The 25,035-nt window shown below is 39.8% G+C and overlaps 1 protein-coding gene and 1 pseudogene across 1 annotated transcript in view; both read right to left on the bottom strand.

Moving 5' to 3' along the window:
• LOC138050775 (uncharacterized) overlaps window positions 1–5,734 on the bottom strand; it is a 12,418-nt gene extending 6,684 nt beyond the window's left edge. The window contains exons 1-6 of the mRNA XM_068897060.1: window positions 5,247–5,734; window positions 3,440–3,614; window positions 2,909–3,003; window positions 2,471–2,624; window positions 2,147–2,210; window positions 145–407 (exon numbers count right to left, since the gene is read on the bottom strand). Coding sequence (XP_068753161.1) covers window positions 145–407; window positions 2,147–2,210; window positions 2,471–2,624; window positions 2,909–3,003; window positions 3,440–3,614; window positions 5,247–5,734 — 1,239 coding nt within the window. The remainder of the gene's footprint in view (window positions 1–144; window positions 408–2,146; window positions 2,211–2,470; window positions 2,625–2,908; window positions 3,004–3,439; window positions 3,615–5,246) is intronic.
• An 8,795-nt stretch (window positions 5,735–14,529) lies between these two features.
• LOC138054324 (uncharacterized) lies at window positions 14,530–16,564 on the bottom strand (annotated as a pseudogene).
• Between the last annotated feature and the right edge of the window lie 8,471 nt (window positions 16,565–25,035).

Here is a 25,035-nt window from a genome sequence, read left to right as displayed (position 1 = left end):
GTATCGTTCTGGTTCAAACCATACCTTGATATAATTAAGAAAAGACCGTTACCTGAAAGACATGACCTGAGGAAGAAAATATAACTGTGTATAACTGTGGTTTGCGCAAGCATTTATAATTTATCGTAATAGATACAATCTTACCTTGAGACGGGCAAGGTTTGAGGATATGATTTCAAACACCTCTTGGGGATGGTCACGCAGGATCTTTCGAAGACACTTTTCAAGCTTTGAGGAATTCTTTGCCAACACCACTCCGTAGATGATTTGATGATCGACGTATCTTTCGATCATAATTGGTGCTTCTTGAATGAGGTTAACCGTGGTTAAAACGTAGTTATCAACCAATGCTCCATCGATTTCGTGTGCCAGGAGAGCTTGCGTCATCCTAAACACGTGAGGAAAAACTGAAACAGAAAAGCAGAGGAACTTTCACAAATTTTTTTTAAGAACACAAGGTGGGAGTGATTGACAGTCACGTTTGTACAGTCAGATATACGCCTGGCCCAGTAGGAGATAATGCCGCTGGCCGGTATTGGCGATAAGATCACGTGGTATAAATATATCAGCGGGAAGGACCTAAAATAAATATTACAGCATTAAAAAATTTAGAAACCCAACTGGAAAGCTTTGTTGTTGGTTACAATGGATGTTCCATTTAACTCAAGCCCGTTCGCCGCCCAGTGATTGCGATTTTACGCGCCAAAATTCAAAAATGTGGCCGTGAATAGCCTGGAAGTGGTAAGACCTTTCAAAAGTTGTAAATGGAACACACATTTCCATCGGAAAGTTTCCAACCGGAAAACAGGACTACTTTTTCAGAAGTTCCATTTATTCCGGAAATTTTCCCGTGGAACGAACCAAAAAAGTGTGTTCCATTTTTGGCTTAACTGCAATGAGATTTTGTCTTGGAAAGGTATCAGGCTTTTGGTGATATAGAAATTTCGAGGAACTTGAAAATGGTCAACATGTCAACCTCAAATCAATGTTTCTCCATTCTCTTTTATTTTCTTCAATCTTTCTGGGTTTAGTATTATACTAGTAACCACATGTCTTTTCAGGGGGGCTATTTACGAAAGACATCTACCATGGCACTACAATGATACACGGTACCAAAACAATATCGTGTATTGTTAGGGCTACGTATTAGGCAAAGACAAGTTGAATCTCCTGAAAAAAAAATGCAGCTCAGTTGACAGTTATGGAATAAAGCACTGTGTTACTGCACTCAGTCTGAGGTCGCTCGTTTTCACTCCTTCCTCTCCCCATCTGATGTACCTCATTGGAAAGCTTGTTCTTGATGCCATTGCAACTGAGAAGCCCTTAATAACATGCATAAGTGGACTATGGAAAGATAAACATGCAGGTTTTCCTCTGCAAGAACTTGTAGCAGTACCGATGAAACATTCAACCAATCAGTTCGCACTGAATATTCGGAAGCTGTGAACGCGCGTTACACGTTTCAACCCTTATGGGTTTCTGGTACGATCTGTCACATCACGAGCTATAGTACGTCTGTGATTTCTAATTTTAGCGTGATTCCTATTCGCTGGCTTTTGACAGTCGACTCTGAAATGGCATCTTTCCCTTTCCGTTGGCTTGCTGAGGATTTGCTTGTTTTCTTTTAAAACTCTTGCGATTCAAGAAAAATTAATTGCCTAACTGGTGAATTCGACAGTAGATTTTGCTGGAAAAACCGATATCCCTCTCATCTCTTTGTGATTCATGGGATCAGTCGGTTTTTCAGGTGAAATTAACCGTGGAATTCACTTGTTAGGTAGCGAAGAAAATGACATAATTAAACAATATCCGGGAAAACCAAAAGGCGGACAGTTCCAAAGCCCTTTATTTTCATTAATCCTACAGCCAGTAAAAATAAACAAGCCGGAAGCTTCGCTTTTATGCTATTATTATTATTATTATTATTATTATTATTATTATTATTATTATTATTATTATTTTATTATTATTATATATATTATATATATTATTCTTATTATTATACTTATTATTATTATTATTATTATACTTATTATACTTATTATTAATATTATTCTTATTATTATACTTTATCTCTGTGATGACTGAAACTCATATTCTCACATTTGTTTGGTTCTAGTCAGTTTCAAATCAACCCAGTGATTACCTTTCATGTCCGCGTTCATAGTGACCCCAAGCTTGAACTCTTCGCTTCCGTTAACAGCCCCAAGCTACGATGAAAGAAGTACCGAGGAAATTAAACCACGGGGCAATACCGCATCTAACATGAAAAAAACTCGCGAGGTCTCAAGGACGTTAAACAGTAGACTGCAAACTGGTCCTCATTGGTAAGGAGAATATGATCGTTTTACAGTGTATTTAAGAATTTCACCAGTGACGTCTCCGTGACCGCGATTTGCCGAATCGTCTGAGTTCTTCTGAAAAGGCGTTTTTATAGCGATTTAGCACAACAACTGACTTGCAGAGTTACCTTTGAGCCGTGGATTTTGAAGCCCTGCGCTGTACTGGCAAACAAAGAGGTGGTAACAAGGGCTGAAAATATTGAGACGATGATAACACCAGCGATAATGCATAAGATGCAAAACACGCGGCCCAGAGGTGACTTTGGCGATCGGTCACCATACCTGTGAGTGACAAACATACATAACAGCGCATTAAATGCTGGTGAGCAGAGTGAAATGACCATCCTATTAAACCAATTGGTTCATTCCATCACAATCAGCAAGTTAATCTCTTGGGGGCCTTAAAATGGCGCATGATTGTAGACTTGTCCTACAGGCTATATATTCGTAACAGTGACAAAAGAACTTAGGCTCTGAAATTTCCATTTAGCCAAGTAGTCCACAGATTTTTAACGCACCAATTCAGACCCTCCCTGAATATGAACTCTAAGAGAACGCTTCCATACCCCACTGTTGTCAAGGTACCCAAAGCCCACCAGAAGCCTTCCCATGATCCTTGAAGAAATGATGGTGGAAAATCTTCCGGGTTACTGCTGTGGTCCTGGTAACAGCAAAACACCATAATCATCAAATTCAATACATTTACTATACTTGATGCAGGTTTTTATGGCCAATTTAAGGACTCAGTTGTTTGATAAACGAAAATTCGCTGTCGTGTTCTCACATAATGAAAAAGTACTGGAAATTTGTGATTTAACACAAGAGAGGGTGAGGGGATCTTTCTTGAGCTTTGAGGTATGCTGTGAAAGTTATTTTGGTCTTACGCCCATGGTCGCGCAGTCAATGATCAATTACAACTAAACAATCAGGTGCCTTTCTTAAAATATGACCACGGGTTGAATTTCAGAAATGAAGCAGTCGGAGAAGTTGCCTCTGAAAAAGTGAGCGAACAGAAATTCCGGGACTATCATTCCCAAAATAAGATGCAAATTCAACGATAAGAGCCCACCCAAGTTTCAAAAAGTAATGAAACTCACCAAGAACCAAATGATAATTCCTGAGAGTAAGGCTGCAACTAAAGCGAAAACCACTAATGGCCAGGCATTGGCGATCGTTGAGATCAGAATGTGAGTCTTGGTTTTGTCTAGTTGTTCATTGTGAACCAACAGGGTGACTCGAGGTGCATTCACCACGCCAATAAATGCCCGGTCCCTTGGGAATGAAAAGAAAAGTCAAAGATTTAAAAAATTTGCGTTTCTTTGCCTTTTATGACCCAATTAATAACTTCTTACTAACCGAGCGCGAGGGCCGTACTGGGGAATATTGGCCCGAGGTCGTGGCAGTACGAACCGAGCGCAGCGAGGTCCGTACAAAAACGACCGAGGGCCAATATTCCCCAGTACGGCTAGAGCTAGCTCGGTTAGTAAGTAGTTTATTATATGGTTTTTAAATTAGTACCTTTTGCTTTGTTTTTGCAAGCCCGTAATCGGCCCGTGCATTACGGAAGAATAATGCCCTACAATTCAGTCACAATTAGCAAATCAGAGCGCACGTTATATCGGCTACAAACACAAGCTATATAATAATGATACTTCTTTAAGTGGCAAGTGTATTTAGCATTGGCACGCATTGGACACTGTACACTAATCAATGCAAATTAAATAAACTCAACTCATATCAAATTATAGGTTGGTTTTGAGGAGATGGAAAAACCGGTGTACCCGGTCCAAAAATCTCTCTCGAAGCAGAACAGAGAACCAACAAATTCCACCCACAACCACAACCCAAGTCTGGGAATGGAACCCATCAATGCCGCAACATTGCTCCACATTGCTCCGCTCTGTTGTTAGTTAACTAAACAAACGTACAGAAAACTGATCCCACGGAAGTAACGCTGATGTTATTGATCTTATGGTCAATTTTCCTTTGTCTCACGAAAAATGGAGATTTCTTCCTGGATAAAACTTTTTGCCTTTGCGTTTTTTAGATGGGAGCACTTATTTTACATGAGGTTTATGAATTTCCTGGCTAAGGCAACTCTGGGAACTATCACGGCACTTCCTATTACGGGGTCGAAGATGATTGTAAAGTGAGATTACAGATGTGCTGTCCACTTAAAAACCAATCTCGTTCCCAGATTCATCGTTCCCTTGACCAGCGGCCGGGAAAGAAAGACTCTGGTCAAATCCAAGAAAGACCATATTTTGATTGGCTGTTGGAAAACGGTTTTATTTCCTGCCATTTAACCGGAAGTAGAGTTTTATGCGCCAGAAGCTATTGACCCCTGCGAATTGTACATTATATTCTTTAAAGCCTCATAATGAGCTTTTTTTCGGAAGAGCTCAGCTTTTCCTAACCTCTCGAGAGCGTAGTCCCATGCGTCGTGGAAGTGCTTTACGTTAGAGGAAGAAGCGGTATTTCTAAAAGATTGACTTTCCATGCATAGTCAGAAGACCGTCCACGCACGCGTAGTTATTCAACCGGAAGCAGAGTTTTCATGTTCCGGTTTTGGATTATTCCAGAGCCACCCGCTTCCGTTCTGCTGGGCAACGGTAACAGCCTGCGTCGGACGCGCTGGTAACGAGAATCCTTAAGAAGTTAAATGAACGCAAGGACATTTAAAGAGACTGCGCATGCGTGATTGTCTCCGTTTGGTTTGGTTTAGGGATTGGGGATTGCCTCAGTTCAGATTAAAGGGCAAGCGCAAACACCTTCTCTCTCTCTTTTATCTACACCTGCGTCAATTCTGTAGACACTTGTTTTTTTGCTTGCGTATACGCGTGTTTGAATTTTAAGCTTGAAATACTTTAGCAATGCGCTTTCAAGAAATTTACATTGTCTTACCTAAACGAGTTGGCAGATGAATCATATCCATAAAGTGGAAACGTGAAATCAAAGGTGTCGTCTTCAATATGATTCTCAGCATTCCGCACAGAGTTCAGACGTTTACCAAACAAAACCTTAGTTTCTTTGTGGCAACAGCTTGACAAAGCAGCCTTTAGAATCCCAGAGAACATTCCATCTACGGTCAAATCAGGGATTCCGTTATTACTTGTTTGATGAATGATAGTGTAAGGCGAGTAGGTATGCCAAGCAATTGACACCGCCAGTCCTTTTTCGCAGCGGTAATCTAAAGACAAATTCTTTGCCAAGTCTGTGTAGTACTGCATCTCTGGAGATTTCCTTTTGGAGCCTTCCAGTTCGAGAGCAGAGGAGGGTATATGAAATGCCGTATCAGGGTGGTTTCTTTGCGACCATTTAGGAGAAAATGTGGCTTTGGTTTGCGGAGAGAACTCCAAGAGAGAAAAAGTGAGTAAGAGAAGCGGTAACATGATCTTTGTCAAATCTACTTCACCGAGGGAATCTAAAACGAAAATAAAGGCAACATTAACACTGTCATTTTGGATAATTCACTGTGTTAAGGATTCTATGAACTTTTCGTTTTTGCACCTTTTGATCTTGTTAAATTAACCTAACAGTTTGTCTTCGTTTTGGAATTCTTTCTTTTTGTCATTTTGCCGAGGATTTCCGAACACACAGGCTTTGGAGATTTTAGGTACTTTTCAACGAAGAAGGGCTTTCGTTTTTTGTTTCAGTTAAGTACTCGTTTTTTTTTTTTCTTTAATCTTTTCAACCAGCTGGAACTATTTTGCACCCCGCTCTGATGATTGTCTTAATAAAAGTAAAGTAACCATATTTAACGTCGATAACTCGAAACAGTAATTCAACTGACAAACCTGAGGTCGACGGGGCGCTCAGTTTAATTTAATCCCCCCTCTTTATCAGTGCTCCGTTTTACGGGTATTTAAAGCTAATTAGCTACACGGAAAGGAAAGAAGTCGAAACAAGGATGCGAGACTCGGGAATCGAACTCAGGACCTCTTGCACAAAGGTCGCGCACTAACCGACTGTGCTATCCTAATGTGTCTTCGGTTGTCGGTGACCTCAAATCCAATCCTCGGGTTGCTTTCTTAGAAAGCACTGGGCAACTTGATGTCTCCTTGCGGTTGAAATGTCCACCGCTATGTTGTTTAATTGAAAATTCACTTTCTTTATATCCCCGCAAGCTTCAGAATCACGGCTTGTTCACTTGTTTCCGGCAAATATTGTCTGAATAGTTATTATGAGGATGTCCAAGAATTTTTGCTAACTTCCGTTACCAAACAAAGATCTCAACACAGTGAAGGGTTACGTTTTTACAAACGTTGGCTGTTAAGCACTTTATATTTCAACAGACTTAACTGATTTGAGTGTAATGTGAAGTGCTAGTGTTATACCCCATATCAACCATGTGAGCGTTAGCCCTACTAATAGAAACGGGCCCACACAAGGACAGAGAAAAACTCTTGACCAGGGTGGAGAATTGAACCCACGACCTTCGGGTTAGATCACCGCTGCTCTACCGACTGTCCTAGGGCCAACGCTCACATGATTCATATGGGGTATAACACTAGCACTTCACATTATACTCAAGTAATCAGTTAAGTCTGTTGAAAGATCTCAACACGTTGTTGCTTTGACTTGAAATTTTATCTTGCAGTTTTGTGCAATAGATCCACTAAGTTTAGACGGGGAGGCTTTAAATGGGTAAAAAGTACTTTGCATGACGTCATGCCGAATCGAAGGTTATGGATAAGGGCATAACCTGCGTTACTTTAGTATTTCTGGTGAACAACACAGCTATAGGCTCAGATGTTTATATCATTTTGATAACTCCAACTACTGTTTAAAGGAATAGAGGACGTTTTCCGTGTTACCATGGCCTCATCTAAGCAAGAGGGGCAGTTGGGAGAATTGGAGACAGTTATGCCTCGACTGCGTCTCGGATTTGCATAACTGTCGAGAATTCTTCCAACTCCGGTCCCCCGAGTGTTTAGATGAGGCTAAGTAAACGACAGTGACAAGAAAATTTTGCCCTTATGTTATAAACACGTAATCGCAATGAGTTCTCGTAAAATTTGGGGGAAATCTCACTAGCTTGTGTTTTCAGAAGTTTGTTTAAAGCACCTAAACGTTATTTTTAAATACTTAAAGTGTTGGAGCGGATCTTGTTTGAAGTTCGTCCTTTCTTGGTTGCATTGCCGTATTTTGCCGATTCCTGTTCCAAGCCAACCTGGCGTGTTTCAATTAAATACATCAAAATGTGAATGATCTCGTTTTCAGAGATAAAGTGGAATAAGGTACTTCAGTAAAACTCTTCTTTGACCTTGAATTTAAAAAAACTAGAAGCTCCAAAAAGCTTACACTGGGTTGCCTGTGGTATGCGTTGCACAAAGAAAGGAGGCACAGAATTGGGTGGTATTGAACTGCAGTGTTCCAGTTAATTTTTTCAAGTGGGGCGTTGTTAAGACCATTTGAGGGGTCACCCACATGTCGCGCCAGCAGAGGCCCTTTGGCTCACAAGTTCACACGTTTAATTATTTTGTAATGTCCTGTCCCATTTTGAGGTCTTTTAGTTTTTTAAGTTTTGGTAATAAATTCAGTTTAAAGATAACAAAACACCCTCGTGAGTACAATTCACTCGTTTCTCCTTTAAATAAATAGTTTGCAAAAAACTAACTGCAAATTGCTTCGACGGACGTTTTCCAGCATGCCTTGCAGTTGCACTAAGCAAACGTTTATTGCACACACTAAGAAAGGACTGAAGGTGTTGTTTCCGCTTCATAATTCCTCTTCTTGTTAGTCTAATCTGATGCCAGGTCAAAACATTATTTGGCTTTGCGTTTGCACCAGAAAAAGACAAGCCAAAAGACAGATGAAGAAAAAAATTACATAGTTTTTATATATAACTCTGAATCGAATTCTCATCGAAAGATTAATGACAATCGATCTTAAAAACACGAAAATTTCTGCAGTCTCTGACTTTCATGAATAAACGGAAAGGTCATGTTTTGTCAAAAGGAAGAAATTGATCACGTGCTAGGCAACCATACAGGTGCACGTGATCACCTTGTGTCAACTGAATGAACTACGGGAAAGAATGTTAATCGTTTGTCGTTTTCAGAGTAAAACAACGTACTTTTTAGCCAAGAAACCTCCGTCGTTGGTTTTTTAATTTTGTTGTAATATTTAACTGAATATTTGGATTTCATCTGTCGGGTCAGGAAGCCTTCTTTGTCGGGTTCCTGAGAAACTTATCTAACTTATTACGATGAAATTTTCGGGACACTCAGCACGTTAATTTCGCGAATTTCACGATTTAAAAAAAATCGCGAAAATTAAATGTCGCGAAAATAACATGACGCCAAAATTAAGTGGCTCACATTATGTCAATAACTAAAACAGCGACTTTATTATACACGTTTATAACAATCATTTTGAGCTATTCTGTGGTAATAAAGATTTTCATAATTTAATATTTGCACAAAAATAGCAAAGCACGCAACAAATTTAGTCGCATTTACCTCTTCGTCGAATTCTAATGCTTAACACAGGAATTTTTAGTTATTTTGAAAATCCTTCTACATTCGTTAGCAATCATCCTTTCAAATTTCAGAGAAATCGACCGATCCGCGAATATTTTACGAGTTTTTTTCAATGGGATGTCCAAAGGCCAAGTGGATGTTATGCATAATAGGGGAAGTTCGAGCGATCAAGTTGCGCGTGTGACCCGTTATAAATATTTTTTCACGAAATGTTCCCAAATCGTCAAGTATCACCACTGAAGACAAGAACATCATTCGGAAAGCTGATTCTATGCAAAAAGTAGGTTCTGGAGGTAATTTTGAGAGTGGAAATCAAGTTTACGCCGCATGGTATATTATATTTAACCGGATATTTAATGAAGTTAACACAACAGAAAGACGCTTACCTTATTTTGACACCTAAAATGCTTTACCATTGCCATAAAAACTATCCAGTTAAACTCGCAAATTACACAACATGATGAATTCATAAAGGTCACCTTGTCCAGCGAAATATTTTTTGAAACAAACAACATATTTGCTATAAGAGGCAAAAAAACCCTTCCTATTTCATTATGTGCGTGAAGACAAGAAACTCAATCGTGTCAAATTACACTCCGTGTCAAATACGCAACTAAATAAATTTCCCACCAGTGTTCAGCATCAAACCCTTTACTTGAATTATCAAGTAAAAAATGGGCAACAAGCTTCCTTTCAAATAAATTTTGACTAACAAGAATTTGTGAAATTTCCAATTGTTACCAGAAGACTGTGCAGAATTGAGTACAAACCAATAAGCCATGCCAGATAACAGGGCTCACAGATCCAACTTTTCGATTCCTTCTCTGTCTTTGTTAAACCCATAAGTTACTAGAGAATTTTCCATTTGATTTCAGTGTTGTACAAAACACCATACTTGTACAATATTAGGACTACAGCTCACTTTGATTACGGCTCGACGGGCGACAGATTGTTGTCGAAGTCCATTACTCGTCGCTTTTAAGATTTCACCGCCTGTCTTGTTCACTATCCAATTGACTTGCCATTATTGAGCTTCATAAGGGTATATTTTGTTCAAAGATCCACTAAAACGCCATTCGCCTTACACGACTTTCGACGCCATTGCCGGTTAAGTTAATCGTTCTACTGCGTCCACCAGAGAAATCTACGCATTTCCCACTACCCTCTCGATCCTAAGAAAATACGCGCAGAAGGCTCTATGCACAAAGCCACGACTTAGCAGGGGAGTGACAGGCAAGACTTTTACCGACACGGAAAAAAAACGAAAAAATCAATAAATAAAACAAACAAATGAAACGCAGATTCCGACTGGGTTTGCCCTACTGGCAATCCAGTGAAAAATTATGACTTCTAATTTTGGCGTGATTCCTATTCGCTGGCTATTGACAGTTGACTTTTCGTTTTCCATTCGCTCGCTGAGGGTGTGCTTGTTTTCTTTTAAAACTCATGCAGTTCAAGAAAAATTCATTGCCAAACTGGTGAATTCCAAAGTAAATTTCACTCGAAAAACCGATATCGTACTCATCGCTTCGTGATTCATGCGATATCGGTTTTCAGCGTAAACTTTACCGTAAAATTCACTAGTTAGGCAATTAATTTTTCTATAGAAGAAAACAAACGAAATGATTTAATTATTAAAGCAGCAACCGGAAACTTCAAAACGCGGACAATTCGAAACCTTTTGTTTTCACAAACCCTGCAGGCAGTGAGAATAAATAACCAGGGAGCTCCGCTTTTAGGCTTGGCTAAATCTATATATTAGAAATATAATTGCACACTTGTATCTCCAACAACAATGTAATTTTTGAACGGCCGTAATTTTAACAGGAATATACAATAACTAAATTGAATAAAATCAGTGCCATGTAAAAAATCGCTAAAGCGTTTGCAGACTTTTCGGTGTGAAACATGGAAAATCAAACTCTCTCGCACATGAAAGTTGTTTCAGTTGTAGAATTTTTATCTTGCGAAGATACAGCCATGAATTATAAGTAAAATTGATCGTTGAATTGTGTACTTTGCAGACAACATATTTCCTTTGAAAATTAAATTAAATTGTTAACAACTCCATGGTTACAAAACGAAAAACCGAAACCCAAAATTGACAACAGCGGCCGATAAGAACATGTACGCCGGTTTAGTTTTGAGCTCGTTCACTCAATATAGAACCCGATGGTTCGAAAATAAATATTAAAGAACACTCAAAGCAAATATACACAACACAATGGTCAGCGAAATGGGAAAAATGTGTTTTCACTCACCTCAGAACACAAGATCATCGATAGTGGCGCGCGTCATGCAAGTTTGCCTAATGACACCACACATCAAAACACGCGCTTTCATTGGTCCCTACTAAAATCTCCAGGAAACCTTACATTACAATACGTACACTTTCATTACACTTTTCACAGCACGATCGAGAATTTTTCTGCCTGCTGCAATACTTTACGCGGCATTAAGCTGGCCGCCTCGCAAGTCTCGCGTCTTCGCTCGGCTTGCTCGATGGCAATAACTTTATCTGTTCGGATATCTTAGCTGAAAATTGAAGTGCCGAACATTTTAGGGAATGATATCTTCATTTCAGAAATTACTAGCTGAACTTTATCTTCAAAAAACTTGCAACCGAACCATTTGCTCATCCAAAACTGCTAGGTGACCTTTTCAAATGCTAAAAATTGGTTGGGAATCTTTTAGGTGATGTTTTAGTAAAGAAATCTGATCTGTAGCTGTTTTGCAACGTAGAACCGAAATTCATAGAACAGTTGTACTCTCCCGAACACATATCAGTGACATATTATTTTCAAGATTAGGGACAACTTTATTGGAGTAAGTAAAGAAAAAGTGCAAAATATTCTAAATATGGACAAAAGTCTCTATCGTCGAAACGCCAAGTTTATCAATAAGGCAACTCTGAAACCAATTAGAGCCAGAGATGTTCAGGCGAGATACCAAATAGATTAAATGGATATGGGCCGTAAAGGAACTGTTTAGAAAAATGGTCATTTCTACAGATACTTGCTTACTGTGATTGACATTTTTAGCCGCTTTGTTTGGCTTCGCCCTTTAACAAGGAAATCTAGAACGGTCGTTGCCAAGGCACTGAAGGGGATTTCCATGGAGCATGGAACACCACGTGTATAATCCAAAGCGACCAAGGAGAGGAGAATACGACCTAAATAAGATGGGTAAGAACGGAGTCCATTGGGTAAAACAGCTCCCTCTGTACCAAAATATTCTTAATAACGACCCCAAAGAAGTAATTGTTTACAAAACAACATTCGAAATATATTTTGCACGTTTCAGAGAAAGCGGATTAGATGAAGAATGTCTTCCTAGCTCTGGGAGAATTCACCCAACTGAAAATGACGTTCCCAACATGCTTCTAAGGTAAGAAAACAAGCACAAAAAGCGACGAAGAGATGTGACAAGCGTGCTATGTGTACACAGTGTCGCTTAAACCCGCCCTCTGTCTATAGCGTTGGAGAAAACAGTTTACGCCCAAGAGGAAGAGCATGGAATAGACCGGAATACACGGCATGTGATAGAGGCTCGTATAAAAAAAGAAAGCAGCAAGTTGCATACCTATAAGGTTTCATACACTTCAACGCTATCAGGAAAGAAGGGAAGCAAATGGGTCCCTGTAGATGACATCACAAGCCTCACCCTTCAGTGTCACATTCCTGACAGTCGATCACGTGTGCAAATCCGATTTGACCAGATCTCACCTTCGCTCACCACAAGAGATCTGGGTACGAGATTAGTACTCAGATCCATTAATTGAATGGCTGTCAGTGAAGAAGTCACTTTGGGGTGTCAACAATATCGACTTCCAAAATAAAACGGATGGAGGAAAGGACAACAAATCCTGTTTCTTTTTTTACAACAATGCTTCTAAAGTAACGATAATTGGCACTTTTATTCAACGGAGATTTGCCTGCGAGCAGGTTCTCAGTGGTTCGAGGTACACGAAGAGCCTGTGTTGCTGTGTTGTCAGCTGCGGGTTTCAAAGTTAGTGGCCACGTCTTCCCATTACAATAGAGACCTTAAGAGGCGGCGAGGGCCGCGATGGAATGGGTCGAGGCCGCCACCTTTTGGCGCCACTATAGAAAGTTAAGCTGCGAAGTAGACGCGGCCGCTGTTCTGTTTAGGTTGGTTGGTTGGTTTTTTGTTCAGTAGCTCAGATTGTCTTTTAGTTACATTTATGGCAAGCTTTCAAAGAAACACGAGAACTTTTAGCTGTGGCATGCTTCGAAGATATCATAGATGAGGATGAGTTTATTTTGTTGTATGATTTGAACTCCTCCAAAAATGTCGATTTTCCTTACGAAGATTACGGTAGATTCGACTTTGAGGAGATGGACGATTTAGAGTGTTTAGCTGAATTCGAGTAAAGAAACGCGACATTCCTGCTCTAGCTGCTGCCTTGCAAATACCAGATGAGTTTGTTTGTCCACAGCGATCAGTTGCCGATGGCCAAGAAGAGCTTTGCATGTTGTTACGACGACTTACGTATCCTTATAGGTACTCGGATATGATATCGCGCTTTGGACGACCGATTCCTGTCCGTAGAACGCTAACAAATACACTACTAGAGTAGATTTAGAACACCCACACAGTCACAGGATACTAAAGTGGAACCAAACCATTCTTCAGCCAGCAGAGCTTCAGACTTATGCTGATGCTATCTAATTAAAGGGAGCACCGTTGAACAATTGCTTCGGCTTCATCGACGGGACAGTTAGACCATTTTGTAGACCCGGGGAGTACCAACGTGCTGTTTACAATGGGCATAAGCCTGTTCACCCTTTAAAGTTTCAGTTCATTGCCCTTCCCAATGGACTCATTGCAAACATGTATGGGCCAGTTTTGGTAGTAAAGAAATAAATCAACTTCCTCAGGCCCCCTTCGGCCGCCCGGCCATTCCTGACAAGCACACCGAAATATCACAACACATGTACAGTTTAACATCGCTCGCAAGATTGTCTCGTGCCTTGTATCGATAGAAAGTAAGTTTCATTACTCAAAATATTCTCCATGAAATTAACACATGCCATGGCCCTTAATTTTTGACCCTCGAACAAGGTAGTACGAATTTATAAATAAACTGTTACAATCAAATGGCCTTGTTTTAGAGGGTAGACGACATGATTCAGGGATGCTTGCAGAGTCCAGACTACTACCTCTCTTGGATCGTCATGCTGTGTCTCCAGTAGGCCTGCCTATGTGCATTTATGGCGACCCCGCCTATCCAATCAGAGCCCACCTGATTTCCCCGTACAAAAATGTAGTGCTGATCCCTCAGATGGAGGCCTTCAATACTTCAAGGAGTCAAGTCCGAGAAGCTGTGGAGTGGCTTTTCAATGATGTTGCGACATCTTTTAACATTGGATTTCAAAAGAAATTTGAAGATAGGGTTAAGTTGTGTTGGCAAAATGTATCTGGTTTCTGCTTTTCTCCGAAATGCGATTACTTGCCTCCATGGAAATATGACATCCGATTACTTTGATTTAGACCCACCAAGTTTACAGGACTACTTTATTTAAACTTATAAGAACAGGTGGCCTACGAAGGCAAAAGCCAGATAATAGACTTCGACATGTACAAAAGAAAAAAAAGTCTTGTTGAGCTTATAAACATGTAATTTCTTTAGTCAAAATCAGACTTGCTCTCTTAATTAAAAAAAGAAGCGAAACTAGTAAATGTCACTTATTGGCGGTGTCCAACAGCTGCAAAATAGCATTGTTCTGGTCCTGCATCATTTGCAACATGGTGGTGTGTAGCTTTTGTTGTTCCCTTTGTGCAGCTAACAGTTCCTCCTGGGCCTTGGACTGGCGCTCAGATTCGGCTTGGCGGACTGCCAGCTTCTCTTTAAGAAATTCCAAGGTTTCGTTACCACTTCTTCAGGGTTTTTTTGGGCTTAGATTCAGTTTCGTCCCTCCGTTTCTTGGTTTCCTTGAGTTGCTCGCATGCTTTTTTCCTGATTTCCTCGCCTGCAGCCCGATCTGCCTCAGCTTTTTGTTTGCTGGTGAAACAAACATCCTTTGTTTCTGCCTCTTCCCATTTTACCGATAATTCTTCCATTAAGACATCCAGTTCGCTGTCTTCCACATTCACTCCACTGAATTTTGCTTCCTTTCTGCGCTTTGCCTTGAATTTTCAAGCATCACTGGTTGAAATGCTCTCGAAGGCTCTTTTCTTCACAGTAAACCTCACTGTGTTCACATCTTTGAGGTGATCAGCAATTCCACTCCACAATTTCCCTCTATCCGCTCTCCGTGATTTATAGATCCAAGGCTCCGACAATCGTAATTCTTTTGCGAGAATAAGGTCATGAATTTCAGTCCACTCCATAATAGATCTAAAAGAAAAAAGGCTTTGTAAATCTTTAAAGACCACACCCTGGAAAAAGCCAAACTGCTTGGTTTTCTTACGTCTGACTTGGCGAAAGACCATAAGCGGAGAGCGAGTGTGGGAGGCCAGCAACCCAGCTTTCTGATTGGTCCATTCAACTTAGTGGTAGGTTACGTTTTAGACTGCTTGTCTTAACTACTAAAAGACGACTTAACTGGCTGACCCTTCTCAAATGCAACTCCTCGATGTCTGAGGCCGGAGTGCTGCAGCGTAGCGGGAACTATGAGGGGACGTTCATGCCTAGACACCACCAAAGTGATTCCTTGCTGGTACGGCGGACAGTCTGGCCCCAAAAGCAGCCTTCATGCAAGAAACGATGATAACACAACAGAAAATAAAAGCTAGCACATGAAGACATTGATTAAAAGAAACGACATTGATGAATTTCTAATTTTTGGCCATTTTCTGTAGCAGCTGCAACGAAAACTTAAGAAACGAAAACGTCAGCAGGGAAAAGGCCAAAGTCTGCTTTTTCAACCCTTTGACTCCCAGGATTGATCGGTATGTAAATTCACCTCTCAATTTCAATACACTGTTCGGCAGAAACCGAGCAAGCTGAATTTAAGATTAAGCTCTTGATATGCTCTTGGCATTTTGCCAAGGAACCTTTCAAATAATAACTATACGTTTAAACAAAAGAGTCATCTTAGTCCCAATTACATTAATTAAGGTTTAAACTTGAAGTTAAACTCACCCACTTCCTCCTTTTGTCAAGGCGGGAAATTTTACTTCCGGTTGGCGTCCTCCAGGCCACCTTCCATGGTTGCTCAAGGTCTCTAATAACACAACGATTGCTCTTTCACAAATGTAGATTTTTGAAGACTAAAATCAGTGAGAATAAAATTTGTTCCACTAAAAGTACGGACAGAGAAGTAAAAAATAGAAAAAAATATGACTTATCTGCTGAATACCCCACCACTTATTTGCACTCGTTCTGAAAGTCGCCTCTGGCAATGACGTCGGTAAGAGGGTTCACGTTTTTCATCAAATAGAGTCATGTTTTAAAACTGAATTAGTTTTTTCTATTCTTTTACAAGTGCGCGCGGAGCCAGCAGAAGCGATTAATTCACTTTCTCTTCCTTTGATTGGATCAAGAATTAGAAGAAGAATTGTTTGTTGGAACTTTTTTCATGATCACTAAACAAAAAGTCTACGATAAACCATAATACTAACCTTTGCTAAAAACAAAAAACCTAAAAACCTACCTATCTCCTTTGCTTCGGGATTTTCAATGGCCGCTTTGTTTTTGAACGAATGAACTACCTTAATAATAGCACTTGTCAACTTCGTCTCAAGAGCCTTTAAATCATGATGTGGGCGGAACATTCTTCTACTTTGACAGATCTGGTATACACCTCTCTTAAAGTATATAAATAACGTTTTGTTGATTAACAATTGGAAATTTATGTTCTTTCGGTTTGAATTGTCCTTTGATCTTCCGACTTGTGTAAACGGGCTGGACAACGGTATCAATATACAAACTTCCAATTGTTAATCAAGAAAACGTTCTTTATTACTACAAGTATGGTTTGGGTGTGTAGAAAAGTGGGACGGCGACGCGGGGACAGGGGACATGGGGACTTGGAGACTTGGGGACGTAGGGACTCGGGGACTCAGTGAATTTTTACCATTTGTTTAACTTTTCATCATATTTCACAAAATCCTCGTCGGTTGATCGTAACTGCGTTTTACCCCGGTTTTAAGTTCCTCATTTGTACAATGTGAAACAGTGGTGAAGTAAATATTTTCACAAAATCCTCGTCTGTTGATCGTAACTGCGTTGTACCCCGGTTTCAAGTTCCTCATTTGTACAATGTGAAACAGAGGTGTAGTAAATATATATAGAATAGTTTATTACTCGTCTTCATAAAAAGGTGACTTTCATTATACTACTTTCAAGGTACATAGTAGAGTAATTTAGGTAAAAGGAAGGTACTCATTTTTTTGCATTGTCCTTATTTGACATAGGCAACATGAACGAAACGTTGGTATGACCATTTCTCAGATCATTTTACAATTTCTCAAGTATATCGAGGCTTGAATATTTTACTTCCACTTTCTGCATCCTAACCTTTTCATTTTTAATTATGCATTTCACTCGTAGTTGTCTGTGTCACGTCACATTTCTTGACTGAAGACGTCATAACGCTTGTTTTTGAGTTTGGGGGAACGTTTACCCTAAAAAAATTCCGACAACATTTTGCTTGAAACTGCCTAAAACAACCATTAACGTATAATTATATCTATTAATGAGATATCGTTCATTTTCATTATGACCTCTTAATTTTAATTTACCGTTCCCATTAAGATAGGCATATGATTAAAAGGCAGAGTGATAAAGCCTCGATAGGAGTAATAGAGCAAGGTAGCTTGACATAAGATGACTTTTCCATTCTTGTTTCCGATAAAAGACTTAACTTGAATTGTTTTCAGCCGTTAAAAATCACGTGACACATTTCAGATGAAAGAGCGAGTAGAAAGCTAAGCATGCTCATTTCGAGTTAACGTCGATTGGATAAATTTTTCCTCGCAAAACAAAAATATGCCAATTTATGAACATGGTCAAGCCTTAACACACTTGAGTCAAGAGTTACTTAGCTTCTGGCCCGGGGGCGGTACTTTAGGAATTTCTGGGTGGGGAATGTGCCGCTAGGACTCTGGAACCCTTAGCCTATACCAGAGCTGGTTCAGCTGAATTTTGCTACCCTGTACCAGAGTTAACTCCCCAAATCCTCCCTATCATAGAGTAGCTGTTTTTCAAAAACTACTGAGGTCACTAGCACAGTATAGCCGAAACAAAACCTATACCACAATCGTTTTTCTCTCAAGAAAGGATTTATTTATACTTGTTCAGTTCGTTCATTCTTTTCCTGGTTTCCTTAGTCTGGATAAAATTTTCAACCAACTGATCAGTTCCCTGAAAAATTATGCCCTGTTCTAGACACAAACGCTCTGATTTATGTACCCTGTCCTGGAGTAAACTGCTTGAAAACCATACCCATCACAGCGGCACATACCTACATAGCTCATATATGGCAGTACTCCCCCCCCCCCTCCCTCGCGGGGGCCTTCTGGCCCTGTGATAACGAAAACATTTTCGACAATATCAACGGCGACAAGCCGAATTTTTCATCAAAGGTAACAAATTGAATAAGCGCCAGGAAAGATGCTGTCACAATGCGGCCAACAAGGACATTGGCACGGTATTTAAACTTCAGTTACAGAGAACAATTCATAAGGGTCAGATTTTTGTGCAACAACAACAAACGCTGCAACGTGAAATTTAAGCTGCAGTGTCAGCAATGGGCCATTAGGTCTTCTGCTTCGTTTCACAGTCGAGCTCTGTGACGGGTGGCGAGAATTAATTTTCGAGAATCCAATTTTTGAATTTTGCTGTGTATTAGCTGGCACTTGAAAAGCATACAATTGATCATTTTTGTAAAATAACATAAGCAATTCAACTTTCTTGGGGATGTTCTCCCATTTCTGAAATTCTGTACTTCGAGAATGTGTAACCACGTACCCGAATATCGTTCATTTTGGCTTGACGTATCTTCCTATCTGCCAAAAATGATGTCAACGCATGTCATGGAAAAAATGTGAAACAATCTGATTTTTTGTAACTGTCACAGAGGAGTGAAAATCAGGAAAAATATTCGAATCATTGTCCGTTTTTATACTAGAGACGCGCTACCGTCTGAACGAACTTGGGCAAGACCTCCTAAGTAAAATGATCTAGAATGGATCTATTCTAACTGACGAACGACTGAGATAATTAGAGGGTTGGAAACTGGAAGAGATGAAATAGGATAAAGGGCCAAAAAGTAGACAGTTTATACTACAAATCTTCAACGGACATGAATTTCGGAGGAAACAATAAACAACCGCGTTATACATTAATAATTCTTGCAAATGAAATAGCTTGAAGTCTTTTCTTAAAAGTAGGCCAGAGAGTTGGCAGAAACAACATCGGAATTAGGAGAATTGTTAAAACTTATGAGCTTGATAAAAAGCGCGAAAAATTGTTTAGTATTAGTTCTGCAATAAAGTAATTGGAAGGTCTTACAATTTCTTGTATAATAGGAATGTATTTGAATTTTTCAATAAAACCATCTTGTTTGCTAACGGTGAACATGAAGGGTGGACATTTGCCAATAGGTGTACATAAAGTTGCCCAATTGCAAGGTGTATATGTTGCAGATAAGACCCGGTCTCAGGTTGAATCCGTTTTTACAGGTTAAATTGGTGATCCTCATTTTACCTAGGTTGAATATTCACTCAGATGAATTGAGGAAACTTGTTTGGAGCCTAAATTAAAGCTAGAGAAAAATAGGGTCAGGTTAGGATTAGGGTTACATATGATTTGGTTTTATTAAAGAAGTCGATAAAGGCCGAATTACCACCGTGAAAGATTTGGGAAGCTGACGTTTCGAGCGTTAGCCCTTCGTCAGAGCGAATAGAGGAATTGTGGATGTTGTTGGTTTTTATGCAGGTGTGGAAGAGCTTTGCCATTGGTGGAAATATGGCAACATGAATTTGTGAATAAATTAATGTAATGAGAGGCGTTCATTGATTCCGTGAGGATAGAGTACCTAGTTGAAAGATGAATTTTTGTTCCAGATTCTAACTGCTGTGAGGTGTGTTCCCGTGGTGTTAAGATAGACTGCAAATTGTCATGTTGTGGTGGGAGTGATTGGGAAGATTAAAATACCGCGCAACTGGTTTTGATGCATCTGTGTCGTTTTTTCCTACATCTCGTACATCTTGTAGGTGTAGGCGTTCGTAGGTGTTCGTAGGTCTCCGCAAATGTCATCTATTGCATAACCTGCACACTATGCAAGAAGAACTACATAGGCGAAACAGGGAGAAGATTGGCGGACATGCATGTAACGTGATTTTAACCGGTCGATGCGGTCCAGATATCTTAACCATGTTACAAATAAAAGAAAAAGTTTTGCATCGTGTGCGCTCCTAACTAGAAAGTTACCTATGTTTTTGTCGCGTTTGAATGAAATGAGTGGTGGTAGAGGAAATATATGTTTAGTTTCGGGATCACTACGGAAAATTTTAAAGTTTTTTAGAATTACATTTTTGACTGCAAGGTTTTGTGGATGGTTGGTGAGGGTGAATGGAATTCTGTTGGTTTCTTCGTTCTGTGACGTTTGTAGTGCGGTTCCTCGATCGATTTCTTGAGCACGATGTTTGCCTGTGGTGACAGCGGAGTCAGGGAATCCACGTTTATTGAAAAATTGGCATTTCGTTTAATGAAAACTCTTTATCTATCTTTTTTCAGTCTTCCCACATGTATGCGACGTAACGGCAGCTTTGCTTAAGTCGGAGATAGATGGCGCATTTTTTGATAGTTTTATGATAACCGCGCACTTAGAGCTGATCAAGGATCATCCGGGACTCAGAGTTGAGCGCACAATCGAGCACCCAGTGATGTACGGCATGGCTTTGGCGAGAAATTCTTCGCGTGTGGAGGCCTGTGCGAGTCGTTATGCCGAAAACTACCCACGAAAAGTCTTCCAACGAATTGCTCAGCATTTGAAACCCCTAAAGGTTGCTATGATTTATTTTAAAGAGATCATATAACTTATGCAGTCGAGAGAGAAGCCTGAAAAATCCATTTGAACTCCGTAGTACAAATATATGATATCTAAAAAAGATATTTCGTGTATGAAGAAGGAACATTTAAGTTGATAGAGTACTGTGGAGTTGCCATTTTAGGTTTCCTTTCCATTGCTGGTTTAGTGTACGACTTTGCTCTGAAGAAATATATTGCTGGTAAGTGACAGTAGCAGGGACCAGGGAAGGGGGGTGGGGGGAATTTGTTGATTCTCTGCTCTGTACTGAGAGGTTTTTCTCCGAGTACTCCGGTTTTCCCCTCTCCTTAAGGACGGTGCCTGCTATTGTTATTGCGCATGTGTTCTGCGCATCTCCAGATACTCGGGTTTCCTATCATTATAGCTTGCTAATGCAGGGATATTTTTGCGCGGCTTAAAAGTATGTGGAGAAAACCGAACTTAGCAAGTGCTGTTGGTATCCAAAAAGAAAATTGGGGGTAACTATGCATTTTTCAGAGAGAATTAAGCTTCAATTTAGAAAAGAACGCCATACATGCTTTGTATTTTATAGTATTTTACAACTATTGTTGATTAACTGTCTTTGAAAAATGAGTGGTTATCCCCAATTTTCTTTTGGGATTTCAATAACACTTGTTAAGATCTGCTTTTCCCCCATATTCATACAACCGCTCAAAAATACCTTTGAATTAGTAAGCACCGTCCTTAAACACCAACCTCATGATGAGTTTTTAATAAACCACATTCGTATTCTCAGTATTGAACTAGCTTGCAATAGGCTAATGCGAGGCAACTCAGGCAAGATTACAAGTCATTTCATGATTCCTGAGTTGAACGATGCAAGAAACGTCTTGGTAATCCTCTGCATGGTTGCTAGGCTACAACTAAGTACTACCTTAAGATCTTTCAGCGGAATACAAAGTTCAAGCAAACTTGATAAAAGAACGGGATACTATGTGATGCCGTGCTCATTGAGATAGGGGTGCATCTAACTACTGCATTTCTAGATATATCTGAAGAATAGTGGCTTTTATTACAAAAAAATGAGAACCGTTAATTGTATGGCCACCTTATTCCGTACAGCGGCGCACCATCGTCTAAAATAAACTGAATAGATTTATCGTAAAGAAAATTGGGGCCTGGTATATATTCACCATTGCCCCTAAAATTTATTGACTGTCACTTGGAAATTTAATGCACCGATTTAAGTGTTTGACAGAGCCTTGAAGAGCGAGGTTTTTACCTTGGTTTTTACCTTGGTGGCCTGCGGCCATATTGGTTCACTGAAACAAAACTGAGAAATTGTTAACATAATATGAAGTTTATTATAATTCTTGTATGGTTCGTTTGGACTACCACAATGGCTGCCATTTCTTCCTTATATCGAAGTCTTGACGTCACTTCAAAACGACCATTGGCATAAATATGTTACAGTTAAGTACGATGTTCGTACAGTTAAGCACGAGGTTAAGTACAAAGTTGAAATTAAAGAGCGGCGATCGGCGATTATTTGAGAGAAAGAGCCATTATACAAAAGCATTGAGGATTACAACCCTCTCGGGGCCTCTGTAGGCGACTCTCAAAGTTTATATTTGACCCATCAATAACCTTTATATATCTTATATATAGCTTTCTGCTTTGCTATGGCTCAAGTCACTGGAGTGACTGCTTTCTTCCAGCTTATAGAAAGTGTCTTGGGGTGAATAATGTTGAATTTCGGTTCGTACGCCTGAACAGTGGAGCACGCTTATCTTAGTATATAGTTAGAGAAGTTATAGTGTTTCCTCCGTTAATCCTGTTCTGCTTCTGATAGAAAGCTCGCATTACATTTAAAACTACTTGGAAATGGGCTACTGATACTTAGTCTCGTAAATAAATATCATCGATCTTTAGTGAACAATGAGAGTACAATGATCCGGCATCGTCGGTCTTCAACAAGACCGAGGCAAGGTTTTGTGAAATCAAGCATTTGCATTTTCAGCGATGGACCAAGAGCAACAGAAGATTCGTGTTAGTTTTCTGAGATTTACATTGTGAATATTCAAAGTCCAAGTTTGAGCATAAGCACTTTTCAGCCTTGAATTCCGAAAATCCTTCTTCTGTTAACAGCTAGACTGTCGTTCAAAAAATCCTGCGCCAGCTTGAGATCCCAAATAGCAGTTTTTATCATGACAAGAGAGCGAATCCCTGTGCCCAATGTTAATTATTTGAATTGCGACCATACAGTAGAACCTCGATTTAACGAACCTCTATATAACGAAGTCCTCGGTATAGCGAACGACACTCTTTAATTAGCCCGGCCAAAGTTGCAGTAAAATGTATGAAACAGAACAAGGATGAAAATCCTTAACGACAATCCTTAACGACACTCTTTAATTAGCCCGGCCAAAGTTGCAGTAAAATGTATGAAACAGAACAAGGATGAAAATCCTTTAATCCTGCAACTAAGCTAGAACAACTTCACAGTTACAGTAACAGCTCATGATAAACTGAATGCAAACACTGACACTATCGATACATCTACAGATCCGCTCCATCTTCTTTCTCTTATTACTTCCATCAACTTCTTTATTTTTGAAGGCTTTTCGTGGTAGAAGCTATAAGTAGCCGGAATTTTCAGTCCAAAGCCCTTGTTTCTCCGTTTGGCAGCCACTTCCACTGAAATTTGCCCTCCGTGTTTTAAAAACAAATCAAACATACTAGGAAGAAGTAATCGTTCAGATCCTAAAATGCTGGGTAGCGCAACGTAACACATGAAAAAACAAGTATAGGATATTACATGGCCACGCGGGGATACGCCGTTTTATCTTCGAGTGCTGAAATTATCTCTCACGAGTGAGCGAAGCGAACGAGTTAGAGATACTTTCAGCACGAGAAGATAAAACTTGTATCCCCAAGCAACCATGTAATGTTCTGTTGATTATATAGATATTGATGAAATGTCTAGATTTAAAACAACTTGATTTACTCATTTTCGAAATGATTAAAAAGTGGTCACCAACCGCTAAAACACGCATGTTGTGTAACATGAAACAAGATACGAAAGTTATGAAAACAAATTAAAATGTTATGTAGTAGAGAAGAATTATATTAAAGCACAAAAGTATCTTACAATGAAGAGGAAGCTCCCGTGAAGCTAATCGTGTTCGTTACCATGACGACACCTATATTCTCACATGTGAAAGATAAAAATGATATGTTCACTGCGCGCGGTACAGATATGGCCGCAGTTGTTCGAAGGGTGAATAGCGCTATCCACTGGATAAATCACTATCCACTGGATAACTCAATTGGTTTTGCTATTGTTTATCCACTGGATAGCGATATTATCCGGTTTATCCGGTGGATAGCGTTATCCACCTTTTGAACAACCGAGGCATGATTTTTAGGAAAAAGAGAAAATCCCGGTATTTCATCAGTATTTATATAGTAATTATTAATTATATCTCGATATAACGAACACTGGATGCAGGGGCACCCAACGACTAATTTGTTGTAAAATGTATTATTATACCCCAGTTAATGAAAATAAATTTTATGAAGGCATTTTCAGGTGTTTTTCAGTGTTGCTGGGAAAACATTATCTGTTCCTTTTTCCCAGCAAGACACACAAGAAATTTCCCAGCCAGCTAGATAAAATTGGTTGGTTTCCCAGCCAGCTGATCAAATTTATTTCCCAGCCAGGAATTCCGCGTGCTTTCAAATCCCTCGATCCGAAACGAGTACTCTCTGGGAGAGGGAAGGGGTTCTTTTCTTTTTTTTTTTTAGTCGTCCTCCTCAGTCTTCAGAGTTTCTACAGCCAGCTCGGGTTGAAATGTTAGAAAAAGTCAGTAATTCCCAGGCAAAACGTCTATCAATAACAAAACTTCCCAGCCAGCTCATCGAAACACCTGTATTTTTGCCAGCCAGCAATATTCCTCTGGGGAACAGATAATGTGAGGAACAGATTCGTTGGGTGCCCTGTGGATGTTTTTGATGAGAGTCAGAATTATGTTGTTGAGGTTCTCTCCCTCCAATCTCTCCAAGAAAGTAGGGGGTCACGTTTCCGATACGGGTCCAGGTAGGTTCCCTTTTGCTTTACTTCACCCATTTCCACTATTTCACGCGTCCGATTCCCGAAAACCGATTGAAAAACCGTGGGAGCCTGCCGCAAGCCAAATGTCCAACATTACTACCTCCGTCAAAAAACATGGCAGAGACCCTCCTGTGCGA

This window comes from Montipora capricornis, chromosome 6 (genome assembly GCF_036669925.1).
Source record: "Montipora capricornis isolate CH-2021 chromosome 6, ASM3666992v2, whole genome shotgun sequence".
Lineage (NCBI taxonomy): Eukaryota > Metazoa > Cnidaria > Anthozoa > Scleractinia > Acroporidae > Montipora > Montipora capricornis.
Note: the sequence above shows the minus strand (reverse complement) of the source record. Positions and strands in the feature narration are given on the sequence as shown.